Below are 14,565 nucleotides of genomic sequence, written 5' to 3' on the forward strand. Positions count from 1 at the left end.
TATAAAAAAATAATGTTGAAAGAATATTTGAAAAATATAATAAAAAAAATTTAAGAGAAAATATGTTAAAGAAAAAAAATAACAAAAAAAAAAGAAAAAAAAATATGGGGGGTGTTGTCGCCGGGGGGGTGGCGACAACACCTAAAATTTGCATGTAGGCGCCAGGCCCACTGGCGACGACGTTCTGGGCTTAGTGTTGTCGCCACCCCCCTGGCGACAACGTGGTGCAGATAGTAAAAAAGTGACATTTGGGAAATTTTTTTGAAAAGTTGGTTATTTCTGAATTTTTTTTTAAAAAACTTGTTATTCAAAAAAAAATTCTCAAAAAGTTAGTTTGGATGCAAGAATGGTCAACTAATAACGAAAAAGACTCATAAGTTTCTTTCGAAGGAGTAAAATACTCTAGACTAGGCAAAGATAATACTTCATCTTTTATAAATTAAATAAATTATTATTAATTCAATCAATCTGTTTTACCAAAAATAGAAATATTTTAATAAATTTAATTAACTAACCAAAAATAAAAACTTTCAACGTAAGTATAGCATGGTCCTTCACTACTCTCTTATACTCTGCTGTCTTTGAAGCTCGCTCCATTTTCAGATTCAACCGCACAAACCCTAACGTCTCTTTTCCTCGCTCAACAAGGTTTTCATCTTTTTTCCTTCACTTCCCTTACTTTTTCATGCTAATTCAACTAACAAAATTCAAATTCATGTTACAATCTTAGAGCTTGTAATCGATTATCATTTTCTGAATAATATATCATGATTTTGTTGATTTTGCGTAATTTGCAGTTATTTGAATTAATTTGGGGGATTTCATTTCACTGTTCAATTGAGTTATGATGGAATTTGATGAGTATGAATATCTAGAGAAAACAGTTGATAATTCTGAGCTTAAGAACAAGAATGGGGAAAAGACTGTGAAATTGGATGATAGTGTTCGTAGTAGAGGCTCGAACTCGAAGCATAAGGATAATGAGAAGCATGATGATAATGATGATGATGTTGATGTTGATAATTGGTTTATGCATTCGAAATCCGGAGATGGTTCTCGTGGTTATGACAGGGAGAAAGAAAGAGGCTTGTCTCGGCGTCGTTCTAGACCTAGAGATGGAGATAAGGAGAACGATCAGCGTAGAGGCTCTCAGGGTAATGGGGATAGGAAGAGAGATAGGGAGAGAGAGAGTGAAGGAAAGTATAGAAGGGAGAGAGACAGATATCAGGAGGTTGAAAGAGAGAGAAGGAATAATCGAGGGAGTGAGGGCGAAAGAGAGAAAGAACGCTTTCAACGAAGCAAAAGTATATCTGAAAGGAATCGAGGTGATATGGATGGCAGAACCCGAGAGACAAGTCGTGATAGAGGAATGGCAAGGGACACAAAGGATTACAGAGACAGAGGAATGGCAAGGGACACAAAGGAACCGGATAGAGAAAAGTTGGAAAACAGGTATTCTCACTCATTTTGGTTTTATCGTTTTAGCTGCTGTTTAGATTATACGAAAATGAATGACTATTGTTGGCTGTGATAGTTTTTTGGTTCAGCAGAGCATTGGATTGGATGTAGAAAAGATATAGAAAAGCTATTATCTCAAAAACATATGTTTAATTTATCCATATTCTTCTGTTTATAATAAATTAAATTTCCAAATACTTTCTACTTATGACCTAACCAAGTTCGTTGTGAAGCATCATTGTCTAAGAAAAGAATCTAGTTGACCAAGTGATCTTGAATTTTGTCCTTATTGTCATAGTCTTACAGTTACATTACAGTGCAAGTTAGTTACGGCGGGCCTTGTGGACTTGAAGTTTATTAATATCTCCAGTCAGAATGATATTTATCTTTGGGAATTTGATAGAGCATAAAAATGATATATGAGCCCTAGCTATGTTTTCAGGTCTAGTTGCTTGTTGATCAATCATCCTTCATTCTTTTATCAGATTTTTTGCTTGTGGCTAAATCTAAATTCTATATTAACCTTCACCATCATCTCCGTCGATGCTATAGTTACGGCTAAGTTAACATTGTAGTTCGGTCATCAGATTGATTGCAGAATACCCTAAAGGTCATGCTTATGTTGAAGGAGTCTGTTTTCAGATTTCTTATTTATTTTTCCTTCTCCAAGTTTAAGCAATGTTTTGTTATTTTATTTATTTAAGGGAATTCTAAGTCACAAATTGTTGTCTACTTTTAAGTCATTGATTATATTTAATCTAATGAATTTTAGAGGATGGATTGTTGGCCACTTGGACCTTGGTAGTTAGGTGGCATCTGACCTGATTCCAAACCCTTTTAGAACCTGATTTATGTATTTTAAGGTGGTATTGATGATGCAAATGCAGATATATTCACTTTTAGTCTTGCTAAGTTAGTATAGATAATTGTATATCTGTTATCCTCTTTGGAAGTAGAGTTTAACCACCCACTCATCATTTTTTACAGATGGTATTGATGTTTTGTCATTCCTGATCTGCTGTCAATCATTATTTGGACTTATGTTCATGAATTATGTCGTTGTTTATAAACAAGCACTTCTCTTGCATTTCTCTACTGTTAGAGTCACTGAAAGGTGGTTAATATCCGTACTAAATTTAAGAATAGCTGTTCCTGAGTTGTGTATTAGTTATGCTGTTCAACATTCTTAAAGCTTCGGAATATTGACAATTAGATTCTGGGAACTCGCAGATACGGTAGACTGAGCATCAGCTGGTCTTTCTGGCATTTGGGCCAGGCATTGGAACTATAGGGCATGGGTTTCAAAACTTTCTCCGTTCCAGAGTTCATCTGTTCTGAATGCATGCATCTCAATATTTTGGGGTGGGGGCAGTTTGAATGTTTGCTGTAGCAGTGTGATGTCATGTTATTTGTTATCCTCCCCCTTTGAACTTAGTTGCTTAATTGCATTTGTTCTGTTGCAGAAATGCTGGTGAGGGAGTAATGGGCTATGCTTAAGAGAAGCAATTCATCTTCTGATGCCTATAGGCAAAAGCAATGTTTCATTTGGCTACATGTTGGTCGTAGTTTCTGTTTCTGCATGTAATAGTTGGTGTTTGTTTTGATTAATCAAAAATACTAGAGTAGAGTTTAGAAGGTTCTCCAATTAGCGTCCTTTTTCACTTTTACATCAATTAGTTCATAAGTTCTTTTTTGAGAGAATTATCAAATGAAGTCCTTATATGTCTTTTCTTCATGGCTAGCCTCGGGTGCTCAACATTACTTTTTTCCTCATTGCATCTTTTGCACCTAAATGTCATTGATGTGATAAAATAAGCCTTTGATTTTGACAATCTTGGATTTTAGAGATTTATCTACTTCAAGACATGATTTTTCTTTTTTGATGTTTCATGCTCTCCTGTTTCTGCTGATTCTTACCATCTATTCAATTATGTCATTGGAGACAACATCTTATATAAAACTATTTTCATATATGGAATTGATTTTTTTTTTATGCCTGTGTTTTCTCTTAGTCAGTATATATAAAATTTTAAGTTTTAACATGTTTCAACTTAATGCTATTAGGTCCTTCAACCTCTTGAATTGTCATCCATCCAAGTTGGAGGTTCTATTCCAATATAACTTTTTTGTTTTATTTATAGAAGGTACGAAATCTTGTGTTAATAGCAATTGGACGACATTCACTCCCTTTAATTACCATTTCCCACAATCTCCAGGTTTGATTCTTTTAAATTCAAGAAGCAAAGACGTCAATTCAAAACTATGTTACCTGGGGATTTCTTGTGAACGTTACCTAGTTCCCTGCAGGCCTCTGTCCAGTGAAACTGGGTTTTATACATAGAAAGACAATTTGCTTCCATGTTGCATATTTAAAGGGCCTGAAAATTTATGTTGGGAAACTATGGTTTATACAATAATCTGTTACATAAATATTTTATTATTAATTTCAATCCTGAACCGTATCGACGAGTTTCATTGTATTCCTACAACCATGGCCTATAATTTTGTTTTGTTTCTTGCAGACGGCATAATGAGAAAAAGGAAGATGCAGCCGAACCTGAGACCGACCCTGAAAGAGATCAAAGAACTGTGTTTGCTTATCAGGTATTCCTGGTACATCTGGAATGCAATAACATGATCTGTTTTGTTCATAAATTTACTGCGAGATCTAATTTTGAAAGCATTTTCACAGATTTCTCTTAAAGCGGATGAAAGAGATGTTTATGAGTTCTTCTCAAGGGCAGGCAAGGTACAATATTCCATAGTTCCATTTCCTTTCTTTGCTAGCATCAAAGTTGAATTATTTTGCTACTGTAGTTGGCATTGATCTTGGAGTATAATAAATGAAAAGGAAGTTGTATGTTATTACCGGAAAACAATCTGTTTCCTTTTGACCTTTGAAATATATGGTTTGAAAGGCATGAAATGCATTTTTGTTATTATCAAGTAAAACATTGGAAAGAAATCTACTTTGCCACTAACTCAAAATTTTGAACACAAAAAAAAAACTCTATTTAGTTTTAATTCATTGTTGTTTAAAGAGTTTAAGACATCAGTCTCTGGTGCCTCATGTTTGGAAAACATCAATCACAAGTGGAATATTATAGTTATCATAATATCCCAACTGCTGAGTTTTTACTTTTGTACCCTTGTCATTGAAAAAGCCATTTGTTCTTTAACCTATGTCTTTTGTACACCTCTGGTCTACTGTTTCCAGGTGCGAGACGTTCGCTTGATTTTGGACCGCAATTCAAGACGTTCTAAAGGTGTCGGGTAAGCATCAGATAAAGAGATTCAATGTCTAGTTTTAAAAACATTTTCATATCATGTGACTTTTTAATTTTATTTATTTTTAAAAATTAGGGAAGGGGTAATTTTTATTAATTATAGTAGCACTACTGACCATTTTACAACTGTCCTTGAGGGGATTAGAATTAGTATCTTGAGGTTACAAGGCTTAAGCTCTTATCGCTGAGCTAGCACATTAAGTGTTAATTAAATATGACTCACTGGGAACCAATATTTAATTCATTTTAATACTTTAATTAAAGGTTTATTAGTAGTAATCTTGTGTTTCTCTTTCTAATTTCATAACATCAAATCTAGTACAACTCCTCAATGGAGATTTACTTGTTCAGTCATATTTCTTACACAACTGAGGTTATATAACCTTTTATTCATTGCAATTTCTTGCATTTATCAATTTTCATTGTACCATCATGTAAGGTCCACATGCACTACTGAGTCATTTTATTCTTGAATACAATCAATATATGAACTAGTGCCTATTAATGCTATTAACTTAAAAGTCTCATTTTGAACCATCAAATTGACATCACAATGTTTTATGAAGTGTTGTTCTGTTTAATAAGTTAATTAAAGGTCCTGATATTTGTACTATTGTTTTCTGCCTTCACATTTGCAGGTATATTGAGTTCTACGATGTTATGTCTGTTCCCATGGCAATAGCGCTTTCAGGCCAACCAATTCTCGGTCAACCAGTGATGGTGAAGCCATCAGAAGCAGAAAAGAATTTGGTTCAGTCTACAGCATCTGTTGCCAATGGACCTTCTGGAAATTTAGGTCCTTATTCTGGGGGTGCAAGAAGGCTCTATGTTGGCAATCTGCATTCCAGTATTACTGAAGCTGATCTTCATGGGGTAAGCACATCTTGTTTATTTTGCGGTTGGATAATTTTCTGGTGCATTATATGATTGATTCTCTAGAGCTAGTAGACTGAAAGGGATCCTTTAGGTATGATGCATTGTTGAGAGTAGAATAAGACACGTTCCTGGTTTTATGCTCCTTTTTTTTTTTTATTTGTACCTCTTTTTAATATTGCTACTTTTTAAAATCATTTGAAAGTCGAAAATGATGATATTATTCGTTAACATATTTGCTTCCAATTAGTTGCTTTTTTATTTTTTTTTTCACAAGAATGTTTTTTTTTTAATGGCTTTTTCACGTGAAATTGTTTAGGTCTTTGAAGCATTTGGTCAAGTTGAGCTAGTTCAGCTGCCTCTTGATGACATTGGGCATTGCAAAGGTTTTGGCTTTGTGCAGGTGAATCTTTTAGTTAGTTTTTTTCAACCAAGTTAACTTTTCAAGTTTTATTTTATTTTTAAATATCCTTTAATTGATCGGCTGCTCATATCTTTTGCGGAAGCTGCTTTTAATGAATTAAACTGAGGGAGAACTTGAAATTTGGACCAAGCCAAATTCAAGTCCAGCCAAATAATGGGGTGTTAATTATTCCAGCCAAGCCAAATACTTGAGGTTTATTTGGACGCACCAAATTTAAAGCTTGAGCATAGCTTGTTTTAGAACACAAGGCCTAAGCTTGGATGGTTTTGATTGTATAATGCTTATTGGTAGATGTAATTGTTAAGAGTCCCACATCGGACAATATATGGCCTGAACATGTCCTTATAAGTGGGGGCAATCCTCACCCTACAAGCCGGTTTTGTAGGGTTGAGTTAGGCCCAACCACACTTCTTAACATGGTATCAGAGCCTCGTTTAAGATCCGGTGGGCCACCTTCTATGGTTTCCGCTATCGGGCCACCCACCATTTATTTCCACGCTCCAGTTGTCTAGTCCTGGGCGTGAGGGGGTGTGTTAAGAGTCCCACATCGGACAATATATGGCCTGAACATGTCCTTATAAGTGGGGGCAATCCTCACCCTACAAGCCGGTTTTGTAGGGTTGAGTTAGGCCCAACCACACTTCTTAACAGTAATAAATAACATTGCAGCTCTCTAATGCACACATACACAGGCTATTTGAGAGCTATGAACTTCATCATGCCTACAAAAGTTTAACTTGGATCATATAAAAAAAATGAGTCTACCTTGGGAGTTTGAACATGAATTTTTTGCTGAACATATGAGGTTTATTAAGTATGTAGAGAATTCAGCTCAAATATTTCACAATGTTAGTAATTTTTAACTCATGGATGAAGTTGTGGTTGCTACTCGGCTATGATGCTATTATAATAATATACTGTTCTATGTATGATATGCTCACTGCATTTGTTTCTGGCAGTGTAAAGTTAATTGTATCAATTGCTTACTGTAGTTTGCCCGCCTTGAAGATGCAAAAAATGCTCAGAGCTTGAATAGTCAATTGGAGATTGGTGGCAGGACAATCAAGGTACTGTGGATTTGCTCATAGATTTGAGCGTAGTTGGCCTTATTTTTCTAATATTAGACCCAATTTGCTAAATATAAGTTCCTATCAAATCAAATTTATAAAATTTTATTTACTTAAATGTGAGAGCAAACAAACAGCTCATGTCCAGTTTAATTTGTATCTAGATCTAACTGGATTATAGATTGTGGATGATCTTAAGGGTTATATATCTATTCGTGCTTTTGATTTGGCTTAAACTTGTTCCAAGCAAGTGGATATTCTGCTGACATTTTTTATGTAAACTAAAGGATCTAAATTGGATGCCCTGTTGCATATTTTTCTCCTTAGGTATCAGCTGTTACTGATCAGTCTGGAATGCAAGAATTTGGTGGAAATACTGGTGATATTGATGATGATGAAGGTGGTGGCTTGGTGAGTAATATATTTCTCATGAATATTGTTTTTGACCTCTTAAATTTTTATCAAATTACTCATCCTTTCTATTAGAAATTGTATACTGAGCTCCCAGAATGCATTGTAACAGCCATGTTTGGTAACAAAACATTCACATTTCGACGTGTATGTGATTATACTTAGTTACTCTATTTTTATTAGAGTAGTTTACTCTCTTGTTTGTCATATATTAGCAGTCAATCAGTGTCGTCTCATCTTGTTTCCATATTTAGTTGGTTCTCGATTTCCCATCTAAGAATTGGGTTTTTCAATTCTAGTCAAATTTATATTTAAATAATGGATCCAACTCTTCCTCGGACCCTGTGATAGTGAGAGCTCCGTAGCACCGTGTTGCCCTTCATAAATTAGTTTGATTTTTTTTTCCATACAAACCAGTGTTATAGCTGGCTGACCTTTCTTTAATTTTCAGTCCTTGAATGCCTCGTCCCGAGCATTACTCATGCAGAGGTTGGATCGCAGTGGCATTGCATCAAGGTTTTTCCCCTTGCCATTTCGGTTTTCATATTTTGAGATCAGTGTATAATTTAACCTTCTATGCCTTTTTTTGGCAGTATCGTTGGTTTTCTGGGCAATCCCGTTGTCAACAATACAGGCCTTAATCTACAAGCAACGGGAAACATACCAGTGCTGACAAGTCCTTCTATTGATACAATTGGCGTTCCAAGTGAATGCTTATTGTTAAAGAATATGTTTGATCCGGAAAATGAGGTAGTTAAATTGCTCTCCTATACTCTTGAGATTTTTGTGCCATACTTTTAGTGTGTCGAATGATATTACTGGCATTGTATGCTGCACAGACGGAACCAGACTTCGATTTGGATGTTAAAGAAGATGTTGAAGCAGAATGCTCGAAGTTCGGGAACTTAAAACATATATACGTTGATAAGTGAGTTAATTAGTAATCATCAATTCATCATGTTTCTACAAGAGTAAGATCGTGATTTTTTTACTTAATTATTGTTTCTATGTGCAGGAAGAGTACTGGGTTTGTCTACTTACGATTTGAAGATACCCAATCTGCTATAGGCGCACAGCGGGCCTTACATGGAAGATGGTTTGCTGGGAAGATGATCACTGCAAGCTTTATGGTACACTTGATTCACTTTATTTCTCTTTATTTGATTTTCTTGATATTGACCATTGATGAGCCTCTCTCTTTAACCCGAAGTTCATTCAATCATTTATATGATGGCAGGTGCCCCAGTCATACGAGGATAGATTCCCAGACAGCAAATAAAATATCGGAGGTCCATTATCAAGTAGTGGATCAATGGGGAATCTTGTAGCAGAAATTGGCATTCACATAAATATTTGAGAAAGATTTTAAACAAAGTTATGTTATATACACTTGCAGTTGCTATACTTCATCTGTTTTGGGGGAATATTGGTTTTGATTTTAAGCATCTTGTTACAGTTTTACTGTTGTAGCTTGTAATGTTATTGGTTGGTACAAGTTTTGTGAATGCTAGTAACATTGATGTAATTCACTTTCTGATGCCAATTAAACTGAAGTTTTGATGTATCATCACTGGTTAAAGCTTCATGGATGATTAAAGCTTCTATTTGATTTGCTTTACGCAAAAACAATAGAAAGTTATCTTACTTGAATAGTGAAAAACTTATTTTATTAGTTAATTATATAGGATGATTCATAAGCGAATTCAGAGGCAATGAATGAGAAAGAAGGTATAAAATTGGTGCCTATCGTAAGTACTTGGGTCACAGTCTTTTACATGTGTATGTGCCCTTCTTCGTAGCACTCCTTAACAGCTTCCAGCACAATGCAGTCCTAATATTTAATATTCATCATAGTGAATTGGAATAATTTTATTGAACCCTAAGAATCATGAGATTGCTTGAAATAGCTAAGAGGCTGCCCAAAGCAAGGCACAAGTTACCCATAAGCGATGCCACAAGTCGCCCTACAGTAATTGACTAAAGAATCTGATCAATTGCCCTACAGTAATTGACTAAAGAATATGATCAATCGCCCTATAGTAATTGACTAAAGAATCTGATAAATGAGGAAAAACCGTCTCCCCAGGAACAATTAGGGTTATTGAAGAAGAGAAAAAAAGTGTATTATGAAATATGGAAATTTTATAGTGTGCTTCTCCATGATTTACATCATAACATGCTTATCTATTGGCAACTAACATACTTGACTTATTCCATTATGTATTCAACAGACTTCGACACAACAACTATGTTGTATTCGACTCTGTCGAATAAAGTTAACTCTACTCTATTAAGTTCGACTCTATAGTCTACATCTACTTCGACTAGGTCAAATACAACATTGTCGAACACATAATTGCCTACTATGTTGAATTACTAGCTTTTAACACACCTCATAATTCATGTTTTTAAGCCTTCTCATCCTGATGCTTTTCTTCAACTCATCAAACCTGACTTTCTTCAATTGCTTGGTGAGTATATCAACTAGTTGCAGTTGTGACTTGCAATAATCAAGTTCGAGTTTTTCTTTATCTACGTGATCCCTGAGAAAATGATATCTTCTCTCTATGTGTTTACTCCAACCATGACACATACGATTAGGGGTGGCAAAACGGGACCGGTCCGCGGGGAAAGCCCGTTTTACCCGCGCTTTTTCGCGGGGCGGGGAGAGGTTTTAGGCCCACTCCCTTTAATGTGTCTGCCCCGCCCCATTTTTTTGCGGGCATGAGCTTTTTCATACAATTTTACTATTTTTAGGCCTAAAAGGTTCAATATCCGCGGGCTTTCCCCGCCCCTCCCTCACTTTTTGCAGGGCGGGGCAAGGTTTTAGACCCGCACTCTCAAATATGCCCGCCCCGTCCCGTTTTTTGGCGGGCTTTTGCGGGGAGGGTCTAAACGGGGCGGGCATGCCCGTTTGCCACCCCTACATACGATGATTGACTAGGTTGATAGCTAACTTGTTATCTACAAACAACTTCATCTTCCTTGGTTTCATGATCTTGAGCTCTTCGAGTAACATCTCTATCCATAATGCTTGACACGCTGCATAGGATGCAACTACATACTCAGCTTCACATAAGGATAATGCTACAATGTGTTGCTTTCTTGAGCTTTAAGAGATTGGTGCTCCACCAATCATGAATAAGTAGTTTGCAATATTTTTCTTTTCATCTTGACCTCCACTGATGTCAGAATATGTATAGCCATACACTTCTGCAGTGATGTCCTCTTTATGTATCTCAACATTCTCTTGGCTGCAGTGAGATGACACTCGTGTGGCTTCTCCATAAACCTGCTCAAAATTCAATCACTTTGACAAAATGCCAAGTCTGGTATTGCAAGTCTGGTATTGCATAAGTACCTTAGAGGTCCAATAATTTGTTTGTACAATGTCTCATTTACAAACTCATCATTTGTTTCTCTTTTCAACTTTACTATTGTCTCCAATGGTGTGATTGTTGCATTGGAATTGCTCAACTTGAACCTTTTCAAGATATCTTGAGCATTCTTCTTTCGGTGCAAGAGAAATCCTTCACTTGTGTCTTTAAACTACATTCCTAAGAAATATGAAAAATTTCCTAGGTCGGACATTTTAAATTCCTGCATCAATTTCAACTTGACTCTTTGTATCTTTGCTTCATCTGCACCTGTGATCAACAAATCATCCACGTATAGACATAAAATGATTCAACTGACCATGTCTACATCATTAACAAATACTCCATGATCTGAAACACACATTATCTTGGGTCTTTTGGCTGACGTCTTTCCCTAGAGTTATAGGTTGAGTGCACTTCACATTTCAAATCGTCTTATTTGGTTTGACGGGGGTGCCTAGGTGCCCCACTATATATATATATATATATATATATATATATATATATATATATATATATATATATATATATATATATATATATATATATATATATATATGGGTGGCCCGCTTCTCCAAGGATGTAGCTTGATAGCGACCATTTACACTTTAAGCCCGTCGAATTGCTCTGTCCATTGCTTCGATGAGACATTTTTTGATCCCCAGGGCCGAAGCCTCCGAATTCCTTCCTATTCCAGAGTGCATATCTACCTCAAGTAATCCATAGAAAGTTGGGGATCCGCTTGTGAAAAAAATCTACTTGTTGATCGGCTTATCCTAGACTCGATATGATGATTGGGCATTAGGGGCATTCCTTGATATGTTTGTCTGTTCGACTTTTGTAGGAGGAGTAAGAGTTGCTCTTCCCGTCAAGTCTTTCCTTTGGAACAGGGACTCCGAGTGGCGATCAAAGGTTGCTATCGACCGGTCTCCTGGAAACTAGAGTATGGGTTATCTTTCTTAGGACATGCTTAGAGGACCTCAGCTCTGTGATTCACTCTGAGGAGACCCTGGTGCATCAAGTGAATATCTTGTAGTGCCTACAAGAGGTGCCCCAGTACTTGATTGGTGCCCGACGTTACCTATGGACTTATGGTATTCAAACATTATTAACTATGCACTTGTGGTATCTTCTGATGTTGACGCGGTAAGTACCCTGGTAGCAGGGTAAAAATGAGGGCGATATTAGATTGAAAGGTGAAATGTGTCCTCTTGCATGACCCTCGTATAAATTGCCTTCACATATTGACCTTAACCTGTATCTAGATATCATATCTTTCCTCTTGTCATTTTGCCGAGCTCTCAATAAAATCGGATACTTGGATTTTGAGGAATTGGAGCAGAAACAATGATTGATCAAACCAACTATGACTTATCTCCATTTTTTTGAGCATTTCTCAATTATGAGATTTGAGGAAGTTGTGAATAAGTTGGAACGAAATGCAAATTCCTAGAAAACTTAGGAATCGAGATTCAATTTGTTCTCAATTAAGTGACATAAGGAGGTTACAAACTAATAAATTGAAGATTAGACCTGAAATCATAGAAATAGTAGGATTTAGAATTGGATTCCCACATATGGCACCAATGTGCTGTTCGGGAAACAGAAATGGAAGTAGTTGGAAAATCGGTGCTCTTGAACGGTGATGCAGGATAAACCTGTATGGTTAGCACTCCAACGCTCAAATCAGTTCAAGATTGAAGATGAGTATAACAAAAATTGGAGATCATAAATTATACCTTGCTCTTATCGTGTGGATTGTTTTTATACCTAGGATTAAGTAGAGATAATTATACCTTAATCACTCGAGTCTTTTTCCAATCCATAACAATTATAATAATAATAATAATTATTATTATTATTATTATTTTCACCTAATTCACTGCCTTATTAAATGAATCTGAATGTGAATAACGTCAACACATTAAAAATTGAAATTTATCATTATTATTATATGAAAAGTAGAATAAGTATCTCCATGGCCATAAACTTACTCATGTATTCACATTTTTCGTTTGCGGTCCAGGGCAATCATAGTGCGAGAAGTTATGACTTTGAATTCGTACATATATTGAACCAACTCCTTCTGAACATGGGTAAGGTAGTCAAACTTAAAACCAGTGATTATCATTAGGTTCTCCTTTCAACACACCTAATATAAGAGTTTGTAGTTAATAGAACCATCCATCCGTTTAGCATTCCTCACACATTGTAGGTATATTGTAGACTATTGTCTAATGTTAGAGAGCTCCACCATCCTACCATTTTCATCTAAATCCCTAATTATTTCCATAAAGAGAAATAAGGGAAAAAGGTAACAAACCTGCACTTAAAAATGGGGCTTAATGGCTTCAACTTGAGAAAATGGGAGAGCGAGTATGCCACGCTCTATAGGAACTTTGAGGCAATTTCACAAAGCTCGAGAAAGAAAGATACAAGAAAGTTTTTAATAGTAGGTACTGAATTGCTTTTATACGGATCATAAATCTAGCTTTAGAGGTAATCAACGACCTCTTACTAGGCATGCTAACAATTGAAAAGATTTCCCACGTCCTTAACACCTGTAAGGGATTTAGACCAATTTATCTTCTGAGGTTTAAGTCATTATTGAACACATTTAATACCGTGTGTGCACCTCAATTGACATTCGAGATTTTTACATTAACTGACGTTTAGGGATTCATCCCATTGATATCTGAAGATTTATCCAAGGCCAAGCTCGGGGTACTCAACTTGAAGAGCGCTTGAGAGACTCGCTCCCAAGAACTCCCGAGGTACTTATCCTAAATGCACTTGACTCGTCCAAATGCACTTGACTCGTCTAAATGAGAGAAGACAATTAAACTAAATCACTTCGCACTTTCCAAGCCTACGTACTTGAGGGATTACTTATTGGCATATTCATCAAAGTCCCACAAAAAAGTTTCATATGGAGTTCTCTAAGGAGAGACAATGTAATATATCTCTAGAATATCTGGCCATTACTTGCAATGATTGTCCTTTTATCGGAATTCTCGTCCGTTTATGAAAATGAGGGAGTGACATGTCAATGCCCATAACGAAATGGGAAGGAAGTCAAGAAGGGAAAGTCACGTTTTCCAGAATAATAAGGGACGTAACTATTCATTTCCCACGCTCATAAAAGTGTGAACTGCTGTTACTACTCCCTTAGTCTCATAAAAAGTGTCATATTTGACCAATGTGCAGTTTTTAAGAAAATGATTAGATATGTTGATTTTAATGATAAAATTAATATCATTTACTAAATGATCCTTATTAATTACTCCCTCCGTCTCATAATAAGTGTCCCATTTGAACTTTTCACGGTTCTTAAGAAAATGATTAGATGTATTGATTTTAGTGATAAATTTAATACCATTTACTAAAGTACCCTTATTTATTATAGGTAGTAGAGTAGTTGGAAAACGTGAAAGTTAATATATAAGGGTATACTAGTGGAAAAAATTAATAAATATTGCATTGATTGACTAAAGGGACATTTATTTTGAGACACAAGAAAAGTGCAAATGAGACACTTATTATGAGACGGAGGGAGTATAATTAATAGAGTAGTTGAATAAAGTGAAAGTTAATAAATATGGACATGATAGTGTGGAAAAATAATAACAAATGCTGCATTGATATTATAAATGGACAATTATTTTGAA

At 35.8% G+C, this 14,565-nt stretch overlaps 1 protein-coding gene across 6 annotated transcripts; it reads left to right on the top strand.

The window, feature by feature from the left end:
* Positions 1–515: 515 nt before the first annotated feature.
* On the top strand, positions 516–9,090 carry LOC131637964 (uncharacterized). 6 transcript variants are annotated; one of them, XM_058908532.1, is made up of 16 exons: positions 1,317–1,452; positions 2,446–2,572; positions 2,689–2,820; positions 2,922–3,039; positions 3,981–4,062; positions 4,151–4,207; positions 4,676–4,731; positions 5,384–5,618; positions 5,938–6,021; positions 7,035–7,109; positions 7,437–7,520; positions 7,972–8,036; positions 8,114–8,270; positions 8,360–8,448; positions 8,536–8,650; positions 8,758–9,090. In XM_058908532.1, exons 4-16 carry the CDS (start codon positions 2,948–2,950, stop codon positions 8,797–8,799), a joined length of 1,233 nt encoding a protein of 410 aa, XP_058764515.1. In that variant the 5' UTR covers positions 1,317–1,452; positions 2,446–2,572; positions 2,689–2,820; positions 2,922–2,947; the 3' UTR covers positions 8,800–9,090. The 6 variants fall into 6 exon arrangements, with proteins under 6 accessions (XP_058764512.1, XP_058764514.1, XP_058764516.1 ...); XM_058908534.1 differs by having other exon boundaries at positions 2,922–3,013; positions 8,758–9,089; XM_058908531.1 differs by lacking the exon at positions 2,446–2,572 and having other exon boundaries at positions 1,312–1,452.
* The last annotated feature ends 5,475 nt before the right edge of the window (positions 9,091–14,565 follow it).

This window comes from Vicia villosa, unplaced genomic scaffold (genome assembly GCF_029867415.1).
Source record: "Vicia villosa cultivar HV-30 ecotype Madison, WI unplaced genomic scaffold, Vvil1.0 ctg.002121F_1_1, whole genome shotgun sequence".
Lineage (NCBI taxonomy): Eukaryota > Viridiplantae > Streptophyta > Magnoliopsida > Fabales > Fabaceae > Vicia > Vicia villosa.